Source organism: Peromyscus maniculatus, chromosome 20 (assembly GCF_049852395.1).
Source record: "Peromyscus maniculatus bairdii isolate BWxNUB_F1_BW_parent chromosome 20, HU_Pman_BW_mat_3.1, whole genome shotgun sequence".
Lineage (NCBI taxonomy): Eukaryota > Metazoa > Chordata > Mammalia > Rodentia > Cricetidae > Peromyscus > Peromyscus maniculatus.
In genome coordinates, this window is record NC_134871.1 from 53,352,362 (window position 1) to 53,378,062 (window position 25,701).

The 25,701-nt window shown below is 48.3% G+C and overlaps 1 protein-coding gene across 3 annotated transcripts in view; it reads right to left on the reverse strand.

The window, feature by feature from the left end:
• Positions 1-25,701, reverse strand: part of Efcab6 (EF-hand calcium binding domain 6) — a 203,392-nt gene that overhangs the window by 167,450 nt on the left and 10,241 nt on the right. For all 3 annotated transcript variants that reach the window (XM_042264721.2, XM_042264722.2, XM_042264720.2), the window contains 2 exons: positions 14,377-14,525; positions 5,222-5,433 (listed from right to left, as the gene is read on the reverse strand). In XM_042264721.2, coding sequence (XP_042120655.1) covers positions 5,222-5,433; positions 14,377-14,525 — 361 coding nt within the window. The remainder of the gene's footprint in view (positions 1-5,221; positions 5,434-14,376; positions 14,526-25,701) is intronic.

Sequence of the window (25,701 nt, forward strand, 5' to 3'; positions counted from 1 at the left end):
GCCGGCTGCACAGGGCTGATTTAAACACCAAAGTGAATAAATAATGGATTCATAACCCACTTACTAGGAGACCTCCAGTCCCTGCAAATATGTAAACAGTGGATGAACAGATTGAAAGTCAGATGAGAAACGGAATATTTACTAATCTGAAGGTTTCTCTCATGGAATATTAACTACAAAGTGCACACCCCAGAAAGCCTGACAGATTTCCATTTGTGAAGTGGCCTAGGCAAGCGTCAACAGCTCCGGGACACACTGGAATCCAGTGCACCCTAAGAAGAGCTCAAGGTCACTGCCGGGACACACCGACCAGAGATGCTGCCAGCACCTGCTCCCAGGAAACCCCAGGCAAACCCACATTCTGCAGTAGCAGAATGCAGAGCCAGGGAAAGATGGGGGAACCGGCCCAGACCAACAGGGACCAAATGGTCACCCAAAGCAAGGGCAAGGCCTGACTGTAATCTAGACCTACAAGGTGGGTGTGGGGCAAAGGCATGGGACTCTGAGGCTGGGCAGGGAGTCATGAGGCAAAGGGAGTCTCTATTTGAATAGCTGGGTTGTGGTTTGAAGGAAATCCACACCACAGCACCTGCAAGTAACAAAGAGCTTTTTCTCAAATGACTTAGGGAAAAGGTGTTCTCTGAGTTCTACACCCAACTTGCCTATGACTTTGTTTTAGAATTACAAGGCTGTGACAGTGACAGACTGAGCGTTCTAGGGAGCAGGAGGAAGCAGGAGGGAGTTGAAACCTAGAAGAGGCAGGGAATGGGAGAGTTTCCAGTTCTCAGTTTAGCTTCAGGCCAGGCCCACAGTCACTGCTCAGCACACAGTGCCTAGAACCCAATGAAACCCCCAGACTTACTCCACCACACGGGCATAGCATCAAACTGCCCTCGAAATTTGCACATCTGTACCCACAAATTAGTGAAGTCCCAGACCTCATCAGAGAGGTTTCCCTGTGCAGTGGATGGTGGATGAGGCAGAAAGTCACCAGTGGTCAAAGGGGAGACAGTAAGTGTCATTGGAGTGTTCATCCATTAAGGGATGAACTATACCACACACACACACACACACACACACACACACACACACACACACACGCACACGCACATGCACACACATGCACGTATGCATGCACGCACATATATACACACAAACATGCACCCACACATCATATACATATATGCACACACAAACATATGCACACATGCACATAAGCACATATACATATATACACAATAGGCACTTACATGCACACACACACACACACACACACACACACACACACACACACAGCTCAAAGACCATTGTGGAAGCAGGACAGATGGAAAGTTCTTAAGAGCCAGAGGCTGGGGAGGACTAGAGCAGAACAGTGTCTTCTGAACAGGACAGGACCACCGCACTCATGAGCTCACAACAGCTGTGATAGACTGTACAATACCTACACAAGATCTAGCCTGTCAGCATTTCAGCAGGCTTATGAGGATGGGCTTCATAAGCCCCACCCCCAGCTGAGGAGCTAGGAGCAGTTTGTGGCATCTGGGGGCAGGAGAGACAGTTTTCTTTAAGGATGTGGCTTCCAGTAGGTCAACCATACTGCCGTGGATGACCCACACCAGGAGTACATGGACAGCATAGACTGGACTTAGTGGGCTATTCAAAGAAGACAAGAGGACACAAAGATGGGAGGGGGTTGGTGGGTCTGGAGGAGTTAGGAGAGGAGTAGGGATGGGTATTCTCAAAACACATCATACATATTATATACAAATTCAAATATTAATAGAATAGTATATTTTTAAAAGAGAGAGAGAACTCTGTCTTTCTGGCCTATGGGACTAGTATGCAGAAGCAAGAACAATCACAGCACCTGGAGGAGGTGTGGGGAGACACCCACTTTCTGGGGCCATAAGCTCTACCCAAGTATCTAGCTGACTTCAGAGAACCACGTGTATACAAGAGTCAAAGCAGCACAGCTAAACATAAAAGATTTACATTAAGATATGAGCTCTGCCCTCTGCAGGTAAGACGGAGTTCATAGTTAGCGGCCCATCAAAACTAAGCATCTTCAGAGGGACAGACAGAAGCCAGAGGCTCCACAGCATTCGCAACCACGGTGGGAGGTGTTGTGGAATATTTGGCAGGCAAGATGTGTTCACCAGGCAAAGATGTGTTATATTTGTTTCTGCTGCCTTTGTTTAACAACATAAGGATGTGTGTTTAACTATGTAAAGATGTGTTGCATTTGTTTCACCTTGCCTGCCTAAGGCACCTGATTGGTCTAATAAAGAGCTGATTAGCCAATAGCTGGGTAGAGAGAGTATAGGCGGGGCTAGCAGGCAGAGACTAAGTAGGAGGAGAACTCTAGGCTCAGGAAGAACGAGAGAAGGAGGAGGAGAGAATGAATGGGGTAAGAAGCCAGGCAGCCACCAGCCAGACACAGAAGCAGTGAGAATAAGATATACAGAAAGAAAGGAAAGGAAAAAGCCCCAAGGCAAAAGGCAGATAAAGAGAAACAGGTTAATTTAAGAGAGCTAGCCAGAAACAAGCCTAAGCTAGGCCGAGCATTTAAAACTAATAATAAATCTCCGTGTCATGATTTGGTTGCTGGTTGGTGGCCCAAAAGAAAAAGCCTGGTACACACGTGGCTGCTAGGCTCTGGAAGTGTGGCCAATACAAGTGATTAACTGTTTTCTACTTTATTTAGTGCTAATTAGCCTAAAATTTAAAAATTATATTGATTCCATTATTGAGAAATGTCTAAGTGTGGTTTTGAAAAGCTGGGGATGTGAATGTTATGTTTCATGCAGACGTTTCACAGGGTTACAGTCAGATCAAGTATTTCCAATAGAGACACTGAAGCTGTCTGTGTGAGTGTGTACTTACCATGTTAAAGACTTCAGATAGGAAAAGAAGGTAAAACACCAACAATTTCAACAGTGATAACATTAAATGCCACAGTATTTGAACATTCATGATTGAATAAAACATTATTCAAATTAATTCCTGGGCCAGCTAGATGGCTCAGGAGTTGGGGGACTTGCTTCCAAGACTGATAACCTGAGTTCAATTCCTCAGATCCATGTGGTAGAAAATAACTGATTCCCACACTTGTCTTCTGACCTCTACATGTACACCATGTCATGTACACACACACACACACACACACTCTTGCATGCACTCATGAACACATAAACAAACAAATAAATAAGAAATTGAGTTCATTTAATCTGTTATTCACCTTTTAAGGTGACTGCTAAAAAATTTGCCTGTATGGCTCACACATTATTTCACTGGACCAATCTGGTCTGTGTCATTATCCAAACATACTCAAATGAACAACCATGAAAGCTGACCCGTCTCAAAAGATAAGACCATTGGTGGGAGCTAACTCAAGGATGAGCAGTGTGTTAGATGTACTAAGCAAGGGCCTGAGAGCAGCTCTTTCAACTGTGTTTAGGGAAGTAAGAGAGAGACAAACAGAAGAATGAAATCTAAACAAGCAGAGAGGGGAACCAAATGAAATTCTAGATGTTAATAAACAATGTCTAAAGTTGCAGGCTTAGGGGATGATGGACCAATAGCAACATGGGAGGGTAGGGAAATGCAATAGGATTGTGAATAGATAGATTCCTGATATCCAGTCTGAAAAATACAGAGACTATGATGTTCTTTAAACAGAGAAATGTGGGAGCCCACGGGGACAATACCAAATGCCCTAAAAGGGAGAGGATGGGGCTAAAAATATATTTGACTGAAAATGGTTGATAACTTCCTGACAAACAAAACTGAACAGAGGCGAAACCTTGGAGAGCAATGTGATACATGTGTACAAGAAGAAACAAAATCCAGAATACAGGTGTTGTCTTAGGCCAGGGCTGCACTAGAGAGTCCAGGTTGGCTTCCAACGTGTGATGTAGCCCATGCTAGCCTGGAATTTGAGGTCCTCCTGCCTTAGCCTCCCAGTGTTGGGGTCACAGTTCCACTACACCCTATTTAAATTACATATTTTTAAGAGTCAGTGGAAGAAATGTGATGAACTCCTGGAATTAAAAGGAGAACGTGGCGATATCCACAGTCCGCTGAACCACTGTGTTCATAACACTTTATTCTCCTGTGTCAGTTACGTGCATATTAGCCTGGGTGGTGTATACATCAAATTCTAACATGAAATAGGCTTTTAAAAGCACTACCATAGCATGAAGCCAGACTATGATTAAGAATGGATGAAGAAGTAAAGTGTGATCACATGTACGTGTACACATGTGTGCACAAGTTCGAGTCTCATGCTGGAAAGAACGCTCCTAACGCCCCAGCCGAATTCACCATTCTTGTAGGTGCTATGATGCACACAGACTTATTAACTTGAATCCCTACTGAATTTATGTTCCTTTCCTTAAGGGCTCTGAGGGCTTTCCTTAAGGGCTCTGAGGGCTTGCACCAGAAATCTTTTCTCTTTCCACTACCCTGGTTGTGGTAGACCAGTGATTGGCCCAAGGACCCTTACCATCCACATCCTTCCCCAGGCCCTAGCATCATCCCAGGGCCTGTGCACACATACAGAAGCCAGAAGTCAACGTGGTTTCCCTCCTCTATCATTGGCTAGCTATACACCTGCCTGTCCCCACCCCTCCCCTCATCCCCAGCACTGGTGACAGATGTATACTACTGTGCCAGTTGATATGTGGTTCTGGGGACCCAGACTCGGATCCTCAAGCTTACACAGCAGCCACCATATCCACCACAAAACCTGCCCCACCCAGAAGTTCACAACATCCCCACCCAGGAGTTGAACCCAGGATGCATGCCATTAATCCCAGCACTTGGGAGGCAGAGCAGGTGGATCTCTGTGAGTTCAAGGCCAGTCTGATCCACATAGTGAGTTCTAGAACAGCCAGAGCTACAAAGTGAGACCGTATCTCAAAAAATTATAAGTTAGCAAACAAATCTTTACATATATATAAATTGACCTAATACTTCTATATAGAAGGTTTTTTTTTTTTTAAGGAAGAAAATGACAGGCACACAACGTTGTGTACAAAATATGAGCAAGTGAACACTGATCATGTCATCCTAATTGGCCGGAACTCGAGTGAATGATGAACAGTGATCACAACTCCAGTTGCTCACGGAGGTCAATGAGAAGACAGAACAGGCCACATGCTCCTCTGCCAGCCCCCCTGGCTTTTCCAGAAAAGCCCGTACTGAGTGCCACTTGCCTTACCTGAGCCAGCAAGTCCTGGAACTGCTCTCTCGTGAGCGGCAGGAGGAAGGCCGTGATGACGCGCTTCAGGTCCCCCTTCGTCACCGCCTGGCTGTGGGTCGGGTCGAGTACCTGGAAGACTTTTTTTATTTCATCCCTTTTGCAGGAAATCCTTTGAGACAGAATCCGTTCAACATCTAACGAGGACAGTATTGGGTTGGCAATAGCTGTGGCTGTGGATGAGACAGAGATAGCTAGTGAGCGTGCTTAGACCGAGACGCAACCTAGCCTGCAGAGTCCAGCTTCCTCTCTCATTCTCAGTTATCTACTCATTTGATGCCTCACCAAGGAAAACCTAGTCTTCCCCTCTGGAAGTTGGTTAGCACAGGATCACACCCATAAGGGAAAGAGGTGAAGGTGGGTGGCCTTCCCTACATGGACATGGGATATGAGAAGAAACCTTGAGGAGTGGAAGAAATGTATTTCATAAGTCAAACTTTTTTTTACAGTGTGTGTGTGTGTGTGTGTGTGTGTGTGTGTGTGTGTACACATGTGTACCTATGTATGTGGTTGCTGGAATGCCATGGCATGCATGTGGAGGTCAGGGGACAGTGGGGGAGTGGGTTCTCTCTTCCCATCATGTGGATCTTGGGTACCAAACTCGAGTCATCAAGCTTGACAGCAAAGTGCCTTTACCTGCTGAACCACCTCGACAGTCCTCAATGAATCTTTACTGTGTGTGTGAGGACACGTGTGTCCATGTGAGTGCACATGGATGGGAACGTGCAAATGTGGAGGCCAGAAGTCAACACTGGATGTCTTCTTCCATCTCTGCTCCATTTTATTTTTTTGAGACAAGGCCTCTCACTAAACCCAGAGCTACTGGGCAGTGGTGGTGCATTCCTTGAATCCCAGCGCACAGGAGGCAGTGGTAGGTATATCTCTATTCAAGGCCAGACTGGTCTACAGAGCAAATTCCAGGACAGTCAGGGCTACACAGAGAAACCCTGTCTCAAGAAATGAGAGAGAGACAGAGACAGAGACAGAGAGACAGAGACAGAGAGACAGAATATAATAAAGTATTTATTAAAAAACAAACAAACAAACAAGCAAAAAATCCTAGAGCTAATGGGTCAGCAAAACCCAGGGATCCTCCCTAACACCAGGATTATACCACCACTCTTGATAGATGCTGGGGATCTGAACTCAAGTTCTCAGGTTAACCTAGCAAGCACCTTATCCACTGACAAGGTAAATCAACCTTTACAGCAGCCTATCTTGTATGACCTTGACAGTTTTGGGGGAAATCTTTGATTATCTGGGATCCTTTTCCTTTTGAAGGCTGGAGACATGAACAGCCTGGGTGTGGAAAGCTGGCATGAAAATGTTCACCATGCTCTGGGTAAGTGTCAGGGGCTTCAGCGTGCTAGGGGGAAGGGGAGTCCCCACTGATGTTTCAGGCCTCAGAGGTCCACAGGTCACCCATGAGAGGTGACAGGCTTCAGGCCTCCCTGACTTCTATTGCAGACAGAAACAATTGTGGAGAGAAATGCAATTATTCAAAGAACCCCAGGGCACCATCAGGGCCAGGTATGAACACTGGCACAGTGAGCCCTCCCCCTGAAGTCTCTGCTCCCACCGTCAGTCCTGATTTCTTCTCCTGTGGCTGTGATAAAATACCCTGACAAAGCTACTTAAGGGAGAGAGGGCTTATTTGTCCCACCCTTCCAGGCTACAGTCTATCATCACCTGGGGAAGCAGGAACTCGAAGCCACGATCACATCCCGTCCACGGCGAGAACAGGCAGCAATTGACTGATCCTTATGCTTGTGATCAGCTCCTTCTCCTTTTCATGCAGCCCAGGGCCTGGCCCACATGGCACTGCCCACGTCCAGCATGGGTCTTCGCCTCATGCAACCCAATTAAGAAAATCCCTCACAGGCATGTCCACAGGCCAACCCAATCCAGACAACTCCTCATGAAGCCCCTACCCCCAGCCAGGTGAGGCCAGATTGTGTCAGGTTAACAAACTAACCACCACAGCCACGCTGTCGCTTCTCCCAACAAGAATGGAAAAGAGTTTTCTCTCCCGACCCTAGCCCCCGGTTGTGTATGGCATCAGCCACACCTGTGCCTGAGACCAGCGGCATCATGGGGGATAAACGACTGCTATTCTTTAAAGCCACTGTGTGTGTGTGGGGGGAAGGGCTTTATCCCCCTACAATCTACACCTGGGGCAGAGGAGGACAAGGCTAGAGAGAGAATTCCTGAGCCCAGTGTGGGGTGTCTAAGTATGCATGCCCTCTAGAAGGCCGAATATATAATATGGAGATCAAAGAGGTTGGGGTAGGGCATGCCATGTGGGAGCCAGGAGCCCGTGACAGGGGAGCACTGGGGGAGGAGGAGGTAAGGAGGCTCATCTGGGAAATCCCAATTTTGTAGAAAGTGGGGTTCGCTATTCCAGAGCTACTGACCAGGCACCCATCATTGCCAGCCCCTGTTGCTGGTGCCAAGCACACTGCCGCGGGCAGACAGACCCGGCTACCATCTGGAGGGGACAAGACAGACAAGGGGCAGGCAGCCAGTATGCCACGGGGTGATGACAGATGGTAGTGAACGCAGCAAGGGTGGCAGGAGACCAGCAGGGTGTAGGAAGGTGGCACCATGGCCTGCTCTAGCCAGGTGGTCCAGGATCCCTCCCCAGGGAGCTTGGGAGCCAAGATCAGGACGTCAGAAACGGGCCAGGCGGCGAGCAAGCAGAGGTGACCACATTGGACATGGACCACAGCAGCTCTGTAAGAGCTCTCTGTAGGAGCGACCTGAGTCTGCCTAAGGGAACAGAGACCAGGGTAGCTGTGCAGGAAGAGCCAGGGTTGAGAAGGTGGGACACCTGCGTGTTGGCTTCAAGCACCTGAACAAAGGATTGGGGTTTTGTTTTGTTTTGTTTTTGAGACAGGGTTTCTCTGTGCAACCACCCTGGCTGTCCTTGAACTCACTCTGCAGACCAGGCTGGCCTCATACTCAGAGATCCACCTGTCTCTGTCTCCAAAGTGCTGGGATTAAAGGTGTGTGCCACCACTGTCTGGCCCAGGGTTTTCCTAAAATTTGAGAGGAAGGCCCAGGGATCATCAGGGGAGCAACAATGATACATCATTCCAGCCACTACAGAGAATGGACTTCAGGGACAAGAAACAAGGGAAGAAGATCAGAGATGTCCTGCATCAAGCCCATAAGGAAATGGGTGTGGCTTGACCCTGGTGCCACCCTGGATGTGGATCACAGACTGGCAAATGGAGACGTGGTCTGCTGGTTCTTGCACTGACTAGGTCTTGTAGACTGTGTGGTGTGGGGACAGGCAGAGTCTGAAGAAGCAGATTAGGACCCTGGATCCATGCTCATTGTGAGGACCTAGACCAATGATGGTGCCAGTGGCCGAGGACCAGGGCAAAGGACCTTGTGGAGTTTGTGTAAGGTGTCGGCAACCGAGGAGCAAACAGAAAGCCAGCCAAGCAGCGGATACGTACCCTGGAGCCTAAAATTTCCCTAGTGGGGAAATCCGCACAGAACTGGTTACAGGCTGCTTGCACATGACATTCCATGACATAGATCTGGGGATGGGACAGCGGGGAGAAGACCGAACACAGCAGAGCCTGAAGGCAGAGGAAGGCTCCAGAACCTGCCATCAGACCCCTGAGGATGCTCAGCAAGGCGGCAGCCCCTCCACTCTCCCATCTCCTCTCCCAGCCGCTGAGACTCCCAGCAGCGGCTGGTTCCCACAGAGGAGCTGTGTGGTGAGAATCAGCTAGAGTGCACAGCGATTCCTTGGCCCGCTGGGTGTCACGGGGGACCCTCTTCACAATGCACGCTTCTACCCTGAGATCTCTTCTCAGACTTTTTGTGTATTTTTTAATTGCTTTCCAAGAAGCCCTGACTTGGCACTCAGAACTGTGATTTGAAGGCAGCAGACAGTATTAACTCTGCAGAAGTAGTTGAGAGCAGCTTTATGGTTTTACAAGCCCGATGTAGCACCTCAGGCACATGCCCGATGCAGGCCCTCAGACTAGAAATGAAAGCCAGACCCAAACCTCCTCCACTGCTGCCGGGAGAGCCAACCAACGCCGTCTTCCTGGAAGGCAGCTGGACCAGATTCCCATTGTCGGTTTAGGAACTAGAGAATTGCAGTAGACTGCCACTCTAGCCCTACCATGCCGGCAAGCAAGATGGGTTAAAAATATGTACAGTTTCAAACCAAGCCAAGACCCGAAGCTACAACAGAAACCAAATATCACAAAGGACAAGCTGGTCTTCAACAGTCCAGACAGACGGTGCCTTTTCTGCAGAGATGAGGGAACAGACACAGCCCAGACAGGATGAGAAGACAACAACCCCATATTCAGTAGCCACATGTAATGGTAGACAGACAATGATGACCCCAGGGCCTTGGTCAACTACATGTGAGGAGCAGCCAGGCAGGTGGCAGAGAGCTATATGATAGCACCCTAGGTCTCCGACAGACAAGGCAGCTATTCTCCAAAGGCTGGCTACAAGGTGAAGAGGCAAGGCAAATCCCTATGGAGCACATGGAGTCTCTGCCCGTGGTCTATCAGGCCTGCTGCAGGTTCAAGGCAAGGCAATCGAGGTCATTAGAAAGGAAATGGCCCCCATAGGGAATGGCACTATGAGGAGGTATTGCTCTGTTGGAGTGGGTGTGGCCTTGTTGGAGGAAGTGTGTCACTGTGGAGGTGGGCTTTGAGGTCTAATATATGCTCAAGCCACACCCAGTGTCTCAGACAACTTCCTGTTGCCTGCAAGTCAAGATGTAGGACTACCAGCTGCTTTCTCCAGCAAGCACGTCTGCCTGCATGCTACCTTGCTTCCCGCTGCCTTGCTTCCCGCCATGATGATAATGGACTAAAATTCTGAACTGTAAGCGAGCCACCACAATTAAATGTTTTCCTTTATAAAAGTTGCCGTGGTCATGGTGTCTCTTCACAGCAATAGAAACCCTAAGGCAGCGGTGGAATCAGTGGACACCCCTCCACATGCAGAAGCTGTTGGTGGAGCTGGGAACAAAAAGGACTCTGGAGATCTAGCCTGCCACCATGACCCAAATCCAGGAGGGCTGTGATGCAAGAGATGGCCCCTGGAGACCCAGCTGGCAGCTCATGGGCTTGGCTTAGTTGCAGACTACATGGAATGAAAGAACCAGTGAGTGCAAAGCTGAAATACAAAGATAAAATACTTTTAACGTACTATTTTCATCTGTATTATTTATTCATTTGTGTGTGTGTGTGTGTGTGTGTGTGTGTGTGTGTATGTGCGCGTGTGCGCGCGCCACCTGCATGCAGTGCCCACAAAGGCCAAAAGAAGGCATCAGATTCCCGGAGCTGGAGTTGCAGGCAGGCCATTATGAGCTACGTGATGTGGGTGCGGCAAGTAGAACTCAGTCCTCTGCAAGAGCAGCAAGTGCTCTTAACGGCTGAGCCATTGCTCCAGCCCCAGACAAAACCATTTTTAAAAAGAAAAGGGTACATTGTGGCAATTGTACTTATTTGATATCATCTGCTCGTACAAGTTACACAGCCACATCTCCAAATCCATGTGAACAAGAGAGTGCGGAACAGCTGATGGTGCCCCCTGGGAGGGGATGGCAGACACACACGTGTATATATAAGTGTATGTGTGCAGGAGGGGGGTACATATGTACTCCGGTCCTTTGGCACATGTACATACCTGTGTGTGGAGGCCAGAAGTCAACTCAAGCATCCTTCTCTATCACTTTCCACACAATTTTTTTGAACAGCGTCTCACACATGGCCTGGAGCTCACCAACTGAACAAGGCTGGCTGGCTGGTCATTGATCTCCAGGGATCTGCCTGTTTCTGCCTCCCTCGCGCTGGGATTGTAGGCAAACCCCACTGTGCCTGGCTTTTTCCGCTAGGCTCTGGGGATCAAACTCCTGGCCCTCACGCTTTCTCAGAAGGAGCTTTACCGGCTGATCAGTTTCCCCATCCTACAGACGTAGTTATAGAAAGAATTTGGGTGTATTGATTTGATTTTATGCGTGTGAGCACTCTGCCTGTGCATCTGTGCACCACTTGGCTGCCTGGTGTTTGTGGAGGTCAGAAGAAGGCAGCGGGTCCCCTGTAGTTCTCATGGTTGTGAGCTGCCATGCGGGGGCTGGGAACCTAAGCCAGGTGCTCAGCAAGAACAACCAGAGCTCTTAACAGTCGATCCATCTCTCCGGCCCCAGAAACTACTTCTAACAAGACAAAACACTTGGGTGGATTTTTTTTTTTTCACGTGGCCGGCCAACGTGCAAAGGAAACGACAGAGAAGAAACACACTCGAGGCAGAGGCGGATCGAGCCGCACAGCTCCATCCGAAGAGAACTTAGGCCCGCCAGTAATAAAGATCAATCTGCTGTGTAGACACGGGCAACCGACAGAACCAGCAACTCATGGAGCAAAAAGGCACCCCAGCTAAACCTGAGGAGGGGGATTTAAATCACCGATGGACAAGTGTCATTAGGGGCTTAGAAGACAGCTCAGTGGAGAAAGCTTAACATGCAAACATGGTAACCAGAGTTTGGCTCCAAAAGCCCATGTAACACTGAAGGCGGGACAGATTTCTTTAACCCCTGCATGCCTGGGAGACTCAATTCCCAGACGCTTGCAGCCCAGCTAGCCTGGCCTATGCAGCGGTGAAGAAGAAGCGACCCTGCCTCAAATAAGGGGGAAGGCAAGGACTAACATGCAAAGTTGTCACACCCACATGTTGTGGTATACACATGTGTGTGCACAGGCATTTGCATGTGTGAGCATACACACATTGACACTTTAAAAAAAAGAAATGTAATTAAAACATAAATGTAAGCTGGGCAGGGATGGCACACAACTTTAATCTCAGCCCTTGGGAGGCAGAGGCAGGTGGATCTCTGTGACTTCAAGGCCAGCCTGGTCTACAGAGCAAGTTCTCCAGAACAGCCAAGGCTACACAGAGAAACCCCATCTTAAAAAAACAAAGACAAAAAAATGTAATAACTTCTGCTAATGCACAAGATCTTACAAGATACTATTCTGTTGTGATATTCTTTGGGGGAAGTATACTTGTACCAGCTTCTGGGGGGGTCTTTCAGTAGTGTTTAAGAACTCTGGTAGAACTGGAGAGATGGCTCAGAGTTAAGAGCACTGACTGCTCTTCCAGAGGTCCTGAGTTCAATTCCCAGCAACCACATGGTGGCTCATAGCCATCTATAATGAGATCTGGTGCCCTCTGCTGGCCTGCAGGGATACATGCAGACAGAACACTGTATAGATGATAGATAGATAGATAAATAGATAGATAGATAGATGATAGATAGATAGATAGATAGATAGATAGATAGATAGATAGATAGATAGATAGATAGATAGAACTCTGGGAGTAGTCTGGTGGTGGTAGCGGCGGCGCATGCCTTTAGTCACTTTAGTCCAGCACTCGAGAGGCAGAGGCAGGCAGATCTCTGTGAGTTCGAGGCCAGCCTGGGCTACAGAGCAAGTTCCAGGACAGGCTCCAAAGCTATACAAAAAAACCCTTTCTCGAAACCCTCCCCCCCAAAAAAAAGAACTCTGGGAGATGGATGCCTGGACTCAGTAGCCCCCTTCACACTTTATCGGGATTGTCAAGTATACTAAGACCACCCCCCTGCATTGTTGTGTAGACGAGAAGCTGTGCGCTGGAACGGCTCTACATTTTACTCTGTCATGTTTTCATCAGAAACCACCTTAACAACAGAGCCGAGTTAGGATAGACAGGTGGCCGTCAGATATCAAGCCTGTATCCCCCGGCTCACTAGTGATACACAGGGCCGCTGGAGTAAAGTCTCCCCAACTACCAGCAAGCATGTGTCCAGTGAGATTCCCACCTGTAAGGCTTACAGGCGCACCCATTGGTCCTTCCCACTTCCCTCCCCGACTCTGTCCTGCATCCTTTAGATTTCCTGCTTGGTCCTTGCTTGCATGCACGCTTCAGACTCAGCATTCAGTTTCCTCACTTCCTTCTCTCTGGCTACTACATCCCTGTGGGGCCTGCCTTCATCAGACCCAACTCCATTCTCAACACCTATCAACAGTGCTCATCCTGAACCAAAGCTCAAAAAATGTGTGTAAGAAACAAATGCATTAAGGAGGAAATGAGTGAAGATCTAAAGATATATAATTTGGGGAAATATTAAGTCAAATTCTGTAGTCTTTAAACCGAAAGAAGAATCCAAATGGCTTAACAATTCTTATTCTCACAAAAAAATCCACTCTGCATATATATATTTGTAGCTGCTTTCTCATAATTCCAAATGCAGAAGCAACCAGAATGGGGGAGGGGTAACAAACTACTGCAAGGCGTATGATGGACTGCCGGGTGGCCGGCTACTCAACAAGCAAAATGCAGCGAGGAAAGGATGGTCTTAGCAAATGGAGAGCCAGTGTAAACGGTGAGTGCAGGGCTAGAGATGTGGCATGATGGATGGAGAGCTTACCTAACATGCATGAGGCCCTGGGGTCCATCCCCAGTACTACATAAACTGGGCATGGTAGCATAAGCCTATGATCCTAGAGCTTGGGAAGTGGTGTCAGGAGAATCATAAGTTCAAGGTCATCCTTGACTATACAGGAAGTTGGGGGCTAGCCCAGGCTATATGACACCCTGTCTCCAAAAAGTTGGAGGAGGAAGAGGATGGGGAGAAAAATTTAGATGTAGACCTTAAACCCTTCATATAAACACGAACTTGATCTAGATGTAAATCTCCAAACTATGCAGTTAGAAGGTTGTGTGATGGACAACCAAGATGGCTGGGGGAGGAGTTACATGGGCACACTTGGTACCTTCTGATCAATTCCTCTGCAAACCTAAGACTACTGGGGGACAAGCTCAAATCTGTACAACTGTCATTTACTGAGTAACAACCATTAAGCTGACAGGGTCCAGGATCACACAGCCTGGGTTCAGATCCTGGCAATTCACTCTAAAACTATACATATCTGTGATGAAAGTGGCCTTGATGGACCCATGTCTGCATTTCCCCATAGAGGATATAGGGAGGGTATTGGGACATGACTCATGGTGCGCCTTTCACGGAGCCCATGCCAAACAGTAAGTGGTACCTGTGGACGGTGCTATGATGCCTTGTGAAGACTCACCTGACGAAGAGGGTCTGCACACATCTTGGAAGGCAGTCCTTGAATGCGTTCTGCAGGGTGAGGAGTGGGGGCGGGAGTATGTCATCTTCTGGGTGCTGGGGTACAGAGTATGCCAGTCTGGTAAGATCGACATTTTGTGCAATAAATCCCTGGTGAGAGGAAGCAGAGCAGATTATAGCACCTTCATTGTGTCAGCACGGCCGACTTCCTAGACGCTCCTTTCTGACCATCCTTGAGGGGAACACCAAGTCCTGTTTAGAGTGTTTTCAGCAGATCTAAAGAACTTCAGAAAGGCAGAGATAATGGTTATTTAAGTGTTGTTTCCTTGGTCCTCCTCTGCTTAATCACGGGGCTAACCTTGTTTCTTCCTGTTGCCTCTAGCGATACCTCTCCTCCTCAAGTCTGAAGTATTCTCTTCCCAGTACCATTCCTTCAACCTGCTCTCATCAGGAAAAGCTTTTCCTTCTCCTTCAACTATGACAGACAGTTCTTCTGGGTATAGGAGTCTGGCTTGGCATCTGTGGACTTTCAGTACATGTACATATTTCAGTATATATTTCCAGTGGCCATCAGTCCAAGCCAGTCAGCATCCAGCACAGATGGGGGAGGGACTCAAGAGGTCCCACCCCTAGCAAAGGAACCACTGGTGGCTGCTGCTGAGGGAGGGAGAGTCAGTGTCTTCAGGAGTGTGCTGGTGGGGTTGCCCATGTTCCTATAGATGGCCCTATACCTACGCACATATACTGGAAGTACTAACTGGACTCAGTTGGTAGAAGGAGGAGGAGGAGGAGGAGGAGGAAGGGGAAGAGGAGGAAGAGGAAGGGGGAGGGGGAGGGGCAGGGGGAGGGGGAGGAGGAGGAGGAGAAGAAGAAGAAGAAGAAGAAAAAGAAGAAGAAGAAGAAGAAGAAGAAGAAGAAGAAGAAGAAGAAGAAGAAGAAGAAGAAGAAGAAGAAGAAGAAGAAGAAGAAGAAGAAGAAGAAGAAAGTGAAGAGAAGTGAGGGGATTGGGAAGGGCTGGAGGGGTGAACATGATCCAAATACATTGCATACACATATAAAATTCTCCAAGAATAATTCTTTAAATTAGGGAGGCATTAGCGCTGCTGACTGATTTCTGGGCCAAGGAGTAAGAGGTGAAGAGTTCTGACTCTTGTTGGATGTGGTAGTGCATACCTGTGACCCCGCCACTGGGACGGGGAGGCAGGCAGCAGAAGGTGAGCTTGTCTCAGAAAACAAAACCAAGAGACTGTTCAGCGTCTCTGGGTGCTCAAGCAGAGCAGCACTGTTAACAAAGACAGCAGCAAAAACAGGCACGAGGACCCTGAACATCTCCAAACGGCACCCACGAGAGCCTCCCAAGACTGCTGGCGTTGTGGAAGTGAACCTCACAGCAGTCGGGTAGCATTTATTCGTGAAAAGGGCCAGATGTCAGGGCTGGCAAGAGGGCTCAGAGGGTGAAGGCACTTGCTGCCAAGCGTGAACCCTGAGTTCGATCCCCAGGCTCCATGTGGTAGAAGGAGAAAACTGAAAAATTTATTGAAATTTCAATAAATTTGTCTTCTGACCTTTACACATGCACTTGCATTCTGTGTACACACACACACATACACACACACACACACACACATACACACACACACACACACACTCCTGTAAGTTGTCCTCTGACATTCACATGTATACCATGGCATACGCCCTACGCCCACACATACACACATACAAATAAATGTAATTTAAAAGAATTAAACATCACAGCTTCCTGAATGGGTAGTCAATGGGGCAAAAAATTGCTAGCCAAACCTTAAAGAGAAAGCTGAGGCTCTGGAAAGTTTCCCCATTTTCCTGGAAATCTAGCAGGCCCCCCAACTTCACAGGGCTGTGGGCACATCGAGAGCCAGGTGCATTCTTGGGAAGGCCTCAAACTCTCTCTTCAGGCTGCCCTTGAGGGTCTGCACAACCAGGGGGAGAAGGCCAGGCCGAGCTACACATCCCTGCCTGGGAGAGGAGGAATGACTGTCCCAGCACATGCCCCACCCAGGACACTTGGAAGACTTGCTGTTCCCAAGCACTTAGAAAACGTCCCATCATCAGCTGACTACAAAGTTAATCCACCAGCCACTTGGGGGCTGTGCAGAGGAGAGGTTCAACCTTACAAAGCGAGTTTAGAAAATTCGCCAAACCATAAAAGATAGGGAATAAATAAATAAAGCTTACCAAACCACAAACAATAACAGAACACAGGAAGGGATGGGAACATGACTGCCGTGATCCCATCCATGAATTACTTCAAATGCCAAGTTTTCAACAAAAGTTTTAGTATGGTCCAGGGCTGGGGAGAGAGATGGTTCAACTGTTGAGAACACGTAAGGAAGACTAGAGTTTCGTTCCAAGTGCCCACAGCAGATAGATCACAACCTCCTGTAATGCCAGTTCCAAGGGATCTGACGCCCTCTTCTGGCCTCCATGGGTACCTGTATTCATGATGTGCACATACCACACACAGACTAACACATGCTTTAAAATAAAGTAAATCTTTAAAAAACAAACTTTAGCCGGGCGGTGGTGGCACACGCCTTTAATCCCAGCACTCGGGAGGCAGAGCCAGGCGGATCTCTGTGAGTTCGAGGCCAGCCTGGGCTACCAAGTGAGTTCCAGGAAAGGCACAAAGCTACACAGAGAAACCCTGTCTCGAAAAACCAAAAAAAAAAAAAAAAAAAAAAAACTTTAAATGAAAGGATGGACCACACATACTTGCCTTCAGAAACAAGGCAATCAAGAAGAGTTCTATGAAAACATACTATATGAAAATTTTTTTCAATTGAAAAATTGAAAGAAAAAAAACAAGCTAAATCCTATATTCATCATGAAAGTAAGGGAGAAATGAAGGTTTCCTTGGTCCCAAGATAAGTCAGGTAATTCATCACTAGCAGACCTTCTTGCAAAAGCTCTCAAAGAACATTTTCAGAAACAAAGAAAGTTACACCGGTCAGAAATCACACCAGTAAAGCCAGAGTGCGTCAGACAGGAGATGCAAGTGTAAGAGAAGCCATGTGCACCTGGAGCAGAGCCGGACACACTGAGGCCCCTGACATCACTGGACAGGCAGACGGGGAAACAGACATTTCAACACCCATGGCTGGAGTCTTCCATACCCACCATTAACAATGGCAGAACTACTTAGAAGATAATCAAGGGCTGGAGAGATGGCTCGGCAGTTAAGAGCACTGTCTGCTCTTCCAGGGGACCTGGGTTCACTTCTTAGCACACACGTGAGGCTCACAACCCTCTGTTACTCCAGTTCCATGGGATTCAAGGCCCTCTTCTGGCTCCATAAGCACTGCACGTAGACGGTGAACAGACAGGCATGCAGGCAAACACTCCTACACATAAAATAAACAAAACCTTAAAAAAGAAAGGCTGGGACTCGAGAGTCACTAAAGCCCCAACAAACTGACAGATACCTACGGAACACCTACTCACCAGGATACAAATTCTTCTCAAATACAAAGGGCAGCGTTCTCCTGATAGACTACATCAGAAGATATTGCCTCAATAAATTAGTCCCAATAGATGATATCAGAAGAAACTTGCCTCAGTAAACTTGAAATGACTGAAATCTTCAAAATATGCTCTTAAACCACGCAGGAAGTGACATTATAAGTCAGTAACAGGAAACACCCAGATCATCCACAACTGTGCATGAATTAACGTGCTCCTCAATAGCCAGACGGTCGAAGGAAAGCGCCCAGGAGAGCGCCCGCATCACTGGGTGGGACAGGAAGCACACAGGAGGGATTATAAAGCAACACTTAGACATTGTGAGACAGGTACTTAGATTTAATTATTTTATACCATTTACTTATTCAGTGTGTGTGTGCATGCCACAGTGCACATGTGGAGGTCAGAGGTCAGAGGACAATTTACAGGGGTCATGTCTCTCCTTCCACCATGTGGATCCTGGAGCCCAGGTTCAGGTCGTCAGGCTCGGCAGCAAGCGCCCTTACCAGCGAGCCAGCTTGCTGGCCCCAGTTATCTGTATTTTTTGTTCTAATTGCAAATGAATAAACTAAGCTTCTTCCTTAAGAAAGAGAAAGAAAACCAAAGTGACCAGATGGAAAGAAATTTGAAGTCTGGGGCCCAAAACAGCAGAGAAAAGCCACAGCGCAGAAACGTCACTATTTGGAAATATTAGCAAAGTTGATAATACTAGGGGGATGAAGGAAAAAATAAATAACACCCTTTAAAATTAGAAATAGGAGAAGCATTACTTACTGCCCTCCTTCCAGAAATAAGGATCCTAAAGAAAATCAGTAGAATTGGGTAACCAAGAGAAAACGGAAGCATTCTGAGGAAGATGGGGGATTAGAACTAAGGAAGAAGCAGGAAATCCAAGAAGCATGATGCCCCAGAAAGTCCACTGTCACATGACTAACTAGTGCTTTTTACCAGATGCCCAAGGAATAATTAAAAGGCGGTCTACCACAATCGGTGATCAAGTGTTTGCCCTGAGTGACGGGGGGGGGGGGGGGGGGGGGGGGGGGGCGGGGGGGGGCGGGGCCGCACAAGAGGACAGCGCCTGTCCGCACATCTATAAAGCCAGTGCTGGCCTGACAGAAACCAGACCACGGCACCAGAAATCACAGCCAGAGACCAGTGCTCTAGGTGGCACAGGAACACCAACTAACCAAACCTAGCAACTTGCTTAAAACAACAGCACAGCCCGATGGGAGGCATCCTGGGAAGTAAAGGCGGCTGACAGACAAAGGCTAACCTAGGCTGGGGCTCGCTCAGAGGCGCAGCACTCTCCCTTCTTGGGAACCGATACTAGCGTTGCTGTGATAGTCACATGCACACACTTCTGTGTGGGTGTGCACTTTGGTTCACTTGTGTGCGTGCCTGGAAATGAACCTGCTTGGTTGGCAACTCTGTTTTTGAGGGGTTTTGTTTTGTTTTGAGGCTGAGTCCAGATTTGCACCATAATTTTCAGAGAGTCCTGATCTGGCCAAAGTGCTTGAAATTAAATTAAAATTAAAAAGCAAATGGCCATTGGACTAAAAGGATGGCTCAGTGGTCAAGAACACTGGTTTCTCCTTTAGTTTGGTTCTCATAGGCTGGAATGGAAGTCCAAGGGATCTGGCACCCTCTTCTAATCTGTGCAGGTGTCTGTACACAAACACACACATACACAAACACACACACACACACACACACACACACACACACACACACACACCTATTGATCCCTCCCAAAGGCAGAGCCCCTACTACATAATCACTCAGAATTCAACCCCTATTCTTTTGTTTTGTTTTTGTTTTTTGAGACAGGGTTTCTCTGTGTAGCCCTGGCTGTCCTGGAACTCACTCTGAGACCAGGCTGGCCTCGAAGGCACAGAGATCCACCTGCCTCTGCCTCTCAGATGCTGGGATTAAAGGAGCCACGGCTGCCCGGCCCGGCTCTCAACCCCTACTCTTAAGGGTCCCATCACCTGTGAGGCCAGCACAGTTAGGACCAAGTTTCTACACGTGATCTTTATAGTCCATCTGCATCAAACCACAGCATGTGGCTTATCCCACCAGAACCTTAGCGCCCCAGCAGAGCTCGTCTTCCAGAACCGCACTGAAAGCAGGGGGTTACCGTACCACAGATCAGCTTCCAAAATCCTACAGGTTCTGAAGCATGTGGCTGTGGGTTCATAGGGTCAACACACAGTTATTAAGTACCCTTCTAACATGGCTGGGGATCCACGAACAGAACAGGTAGAATCCTGGGCCTCTCGGTCCTAACACTGTCGCCATGAAGAGGGACAGACAGTAGAGACGGCAAGGCTCGGCGGGGGTAGGGGGGGAGTGGGGGGGTGGGGGGTGTTGATTGGCAGAGCACTTGCCTAGAATGCACCAAGCAAGCCCTGTGTTCAATCCCCAGCACCATATAAAACCAGTTGTGGGGCTGTCCTGGTTTTCTCTCAGTGGCTGCCATACAGCACTGACCAAAAGCAACTTGGGGAGAACAGGGTTTATTTGACCTTACAACGTGTAGTCCATCAGCCAGAAAAGCCAAGCCAGGAAACCAGAGGCAGGAACTGCAGCAGAAGCCACGGAGGAGAGCTGCTCACTGGCTTGCTCAGCCTGCTTTCTTATACCACTAGACTGCCTGCCCTTGAGTGGCACTGCCCACAGTGGACTGGGTCCTCCTGCACCAATTAGCAGTCTGCCCCCCCCCACACACACACATGCCATGGGCCAATCTGATGGACGCAGTTTCTCAGTTGAGATTCCCTCCTCCTAACCATGTCTGGGTTTATGTCAAGTTGTCAAAAGGTAACTATGACCGTGGTGCACACCTCCAGTCCCATCAGTGGGGGGAGGGGGCGGGGGGGGAGGGGCGGCGGCAAGTGGCTAAGAGGTTCAAGGTCATCCTTAGCTATACAAGTCTGCATGTTAGTTGATGACCCAAGCTGTCCTGTGACTTGGCAGGATGAGGAAGTTCCTGGAAGCCTGAGGGGTGGAGAGGCTGGTAGCACGGGATCTCTCCTCAGGCACGCACATCCGCAGAAGCACAGCCCTGGCAGCCCACGCTGCCGCTCAGGCCTGCGGTTTTTATTTTCCCCATAAATCCCCTTCTTAATAACAACGCAGCTTGCCCAGGCTTTGGCCCCATGCCTTACTGTGCCACCTGAGGAGCGAGATAATCAACCCAAAACCACTGCCTGAGGTGTGCTTTATTACTTCAATACAAAGCCGTTCAATCCGGGAAACACTTAGCCGAAGACAACATGGGAAAAGGGAAAAAAAGAAAAAGAAAAAGAAAAACCACCATCCTATGAAAAGTAATTCCCCCCGAAGCCGCTGCGAGCCCGGCAGGGAATCACCCCCTTTCCTCAGGAGAGTGAATGGCTGGATGATCTGTTCAGGCGCTTCCAACTCTCCTTCCCACGGACACGGGGTGATTTGATACCTTACCACACAGAAGCTCCAAAGGGCTGACTGGAATGGTCCCGGAAACAGACCCTATTGGACAGTCACCATAAACCCTCATGATGTAAACATGTGCCGAACAAGTGTCCACTCAGCCAAAGCTACAGGCCAGCCACACCTGGGGGCTTGAGACATGAGCAAACACAAGCCTCTCGCCTTCCCATGTCTTTCCATCTCAGTCAGCGGGCAGAAGAACACGATAATATGATAAGACAGAAACAAGGCCGGGGGTGGGGGTGGGAGGGGGAGCACGGTCAGTGAGGGAGTTGCTATGCAAGCATGAGGGAGCCCCCCCCCCCAACCCACGTGAATAAGCTGGCCACAGTGGCAGGTGGTTAGCTATCCCAATGCAGGAAAGGCTGAGATGGGGGCTTCCCTGGGACTCTCTGGCCAACCAACCTTACAGATTTGGTAAGCTCCAGGCTCAGGAAGGGACCCTGTCTCAAAAAAAAATAAGGTGGCAAGAGACTGTCTTTGGCCTCTACATATGTGCTCATACACATGGACCCATACACACACACACACACACACACACATACACACACACACACACACACACACACACACACACACACACACACACGTTCAGGAACAAGGGGCCCCTCCCTCTTTTAGAATACCAGTGTAGAATGTAGGGACTCAGTGTTGCGTGGAAACCAAGTTGAACAAATAGAAGACAGTGGAGCTCCCGGAGAGGCTGGGCGTTCCAGGCAACAGGAAACGAAGCGTGTTAGAAGTGATGAGCATACCAGTTACCCTGATCTGGTCCTTACACCCAGAATCCAAGTATTCAGACGATATACTGAGGCTGAGGCCATAGCTCAATGGTACACCGCTTGCTTAGTATATCTAAAGCTCAGAGTCAATCCCCAGCACCACCAAAAAATAAAAGAGGTCAAACAATATTCTATAAACTGATACAAATTACTCTATGTATTAAGAATAAAACAGACACATCATGGAGGCTAGAGCAATGACTCGTTGGTTAAGAGCACTGACTGCTCTTCCACAGGACTTGGGTTCGGTTCCCAGCACACACATGGTGGCTCACAACCATCTGTAGCTCCAGTTTCAGAAAATCCATCACCCTCTTCTGGCCTCCATGGGCACTGCACACACATGGTGTATATACCTACATGCAGGCAAAATGTTTATACACAATAGGAATTTAAAAAACCAAATATGTACAGAAACAATTCCGTGCTAGAGAGATGGGTCAATTGTAAATTACTCCCTTGCAAATGTAAGGATCTGAGTTTGATCCTTAGAAGCCATGCTTTTTCAAAAAAAAAAAAAAGACATAGGCTGGAGAGAAGGCTCAGAGGTTAAGAGCACTGGCTATTTTTTCCCAGAGGATCCAAGTTCGATTCCCAGCACCCACACGGTGGCTGACAATCATCTGTAACTCCAGTTCCAGGTGATCCTCTGCCAGCATCAGGCACATGTGTGGTGGCACACAGACATATAGGCAAAATACCCATACACATAAAAATGAAGTTTAAAACCAACCAACAAAAGCCAAATGTGTATATTATCCCAGCGCCGAAGGGTGTGGTGTCCCTGAACCATTAACTCAGCTTCGCATGTCTCCTCTTGGCAATGTATTCTCAGGTGACATCGAGCTGGGGAGCTGGGCTGAACAAGTTTGCCGGCTACTTCAGAAACCCCTGAAGTGGACTGATAAACATAGGCCATGGGGCTTTTTCAAAGCTCCCCCACAAAGCCTCCATATACACATGCTTTAAGTCAAAACAATGCAAAAAGCTAGCAAATCTTCTATGGCATGAGTCTACCAGCTTCAAACACAGGACCTAGTGCCTATTTCTCTGCTGCTGAGTGTCTAGTCATCAACACTGTAACCATCTCCTGGATTAGATACTGCTACTTGTATCTTTCAAGAAGGGGAAATTAAACACTAGAGGGGGAAAAGGGGGCCAAATTTACTGGGTCCACTAAGGCTGAGACCCAAACTAAACTTATTCCTCATCCTCTTACACACTTGCACCAGTGTGCAGTTGTGTGTTTATGTGTGCATGTGTGAGGGATTTGTGTGGACAATGGGGCTTGCACAGGTTGGATGGGGGAATAAAGAACCTTCACGATCAACCCACAAGAACACCCCAGGTTTGCAGTCTATGACTGCAGCTCCTGGAAAGGAGGCCTGGGAGGAAATGGCTTAGTGAGTAAAGGGCCCGGTGCATGCTGCAGCATGAGGACCTGAGTTCACATCCCCAGCACACCAAGTGGAAAGCTGGACATGGCATCTGTGCCTGTAAACTCCGTGCTGGTAGGCTGAGGCATGCAGACCCTTCGGAATCACTGGATAGCCATAACAGCAAGCCAGTAATTCACAAGACAGTGAGAGGAGACCCTGCCTCATAAGCAAGGTGGAGAACGACAGAGGAGGACACCCAACCTCAACCTCTGGCTTCCACATGCTCACACACAGATGCATGCTCAATATGTACATGCAGGCACTAGCACTCTTGAGGAACCCAGGGCCCTGGCACAGACATGAGCAGCCCAGCCTGGTGTCTCACACTGCCTCCATCTTAAGACTTCACGGAGGCAGCAAGCCCCGGTCTACAGTTCTCAACGTAGGAATTAGAAGGATGCGAGCTGATCTGCAAGCTGCTTCCAAATGATAGGGTATCTTAAAAAAACAATTTAGCCAGCCATCTGAATTCAATTTAGCAGAAACAACCGTGCTTATACACTGTCCAGTCTCCATGACGGCAGCCTCTGGTGTGAGTCCCAGCCTTCCTTCACTGGGGCCACCCTCATCCCTGCAGGGACCCCTCCTTCATCCTGAACCCTGCCTAAGGAATGCTGCTGGGCTTTCCAACCTACCCCGTCACAGCACAAGACAGACCTCATCAACCCAAAAGCCAAATAAGCACCACTCCTCGAGATAATGTGTTTTAATGAGCTGGAAATGGTGATTACAAGAATATATAGTAACAATGCATTTAGAACAAGGTAAAGAGAGGGCGCAGTGAGTCTGAGTCCAGACACCCTAAATACCTGCTCCTCACGTGGACAGCAGGCAGAGCAGGTGCCAGGGGCTGAACTGGGACGGTGGAGACTGCGTCCTTTCGTCCCCACTGTTCTCTCACACACGGGGCATGTGAGCTGGCTCCTGCCCGCCTTGCAGTGCCCACCACCAGCTGTCACCAGCTGTGCCCTATCACCCCCACTAAAGCCTCCCCGCCACCCCGAGTCCCCCGGGCACCAGGACTGCCTCGGCAGGCACTGCACCCACCGTGATTTGCCCACTGTACTTGGATGTGGGAAATCGTAAATTAGACTTACAAGCTTCGTGACACAAAGCAGCCTCTCACCCCACAAACACCACACAGGTACACACTCACCACACACATACTCTCCACACACATACCACACACTCACCGCCTAGGTACTCGCCACACATAACACACACACACAGACACACAGACACACACACACACACCATTTATACACACTTGCCACACATCTACCACACACTCACCACACAGGTACTCACTCACCACACACATACCACACACTCACCGCCTAGGTACTCGCCACACATAACACACACACACAGACACACAGACACACACACACACACCATTTATACACACTTGCCACACATCTACCACACACTCACCACACACTCACCACACAGGTACTCATTATACATATACTATATGCACCATATACCACACACACACTACACATACAATATACATCATATACTCTCACCACACACTTACCACACACATCACACAAATACTACACACTAACTACACATACATTCACCATACATACCATATATATACTCACTACACACACACACTCACCACATAGGCACTTACCACACATACACCACACACTCACCATACAGGCATTTACCACACATACCACACATTCACTATACACACATTCACCACACATATACCATACACACTCTACACGACATATACACTACATACACAATATACACCATATATTCTCATCACACACTTACCACACACACACTCACCACACACACCACACTTATACCACACACTCACCACACATTTGTATATATATCACACACTCACCATATACACTACACGCTCACCACACAATTGTACATGTATCACACACTCACCATATACACTACGTACTCACCATTCACTTACCACATATACACTACACACTATAACACTACACACACCATACATACCATATACTCTCACCACACACATTCCACACACACTCCACACATAACGCATACTCATCACACATATTTACCACACATTCCACATAGTCACCCCCCCGACCATACACACATGCTCACCATACACATGTACCATATGTACCCATC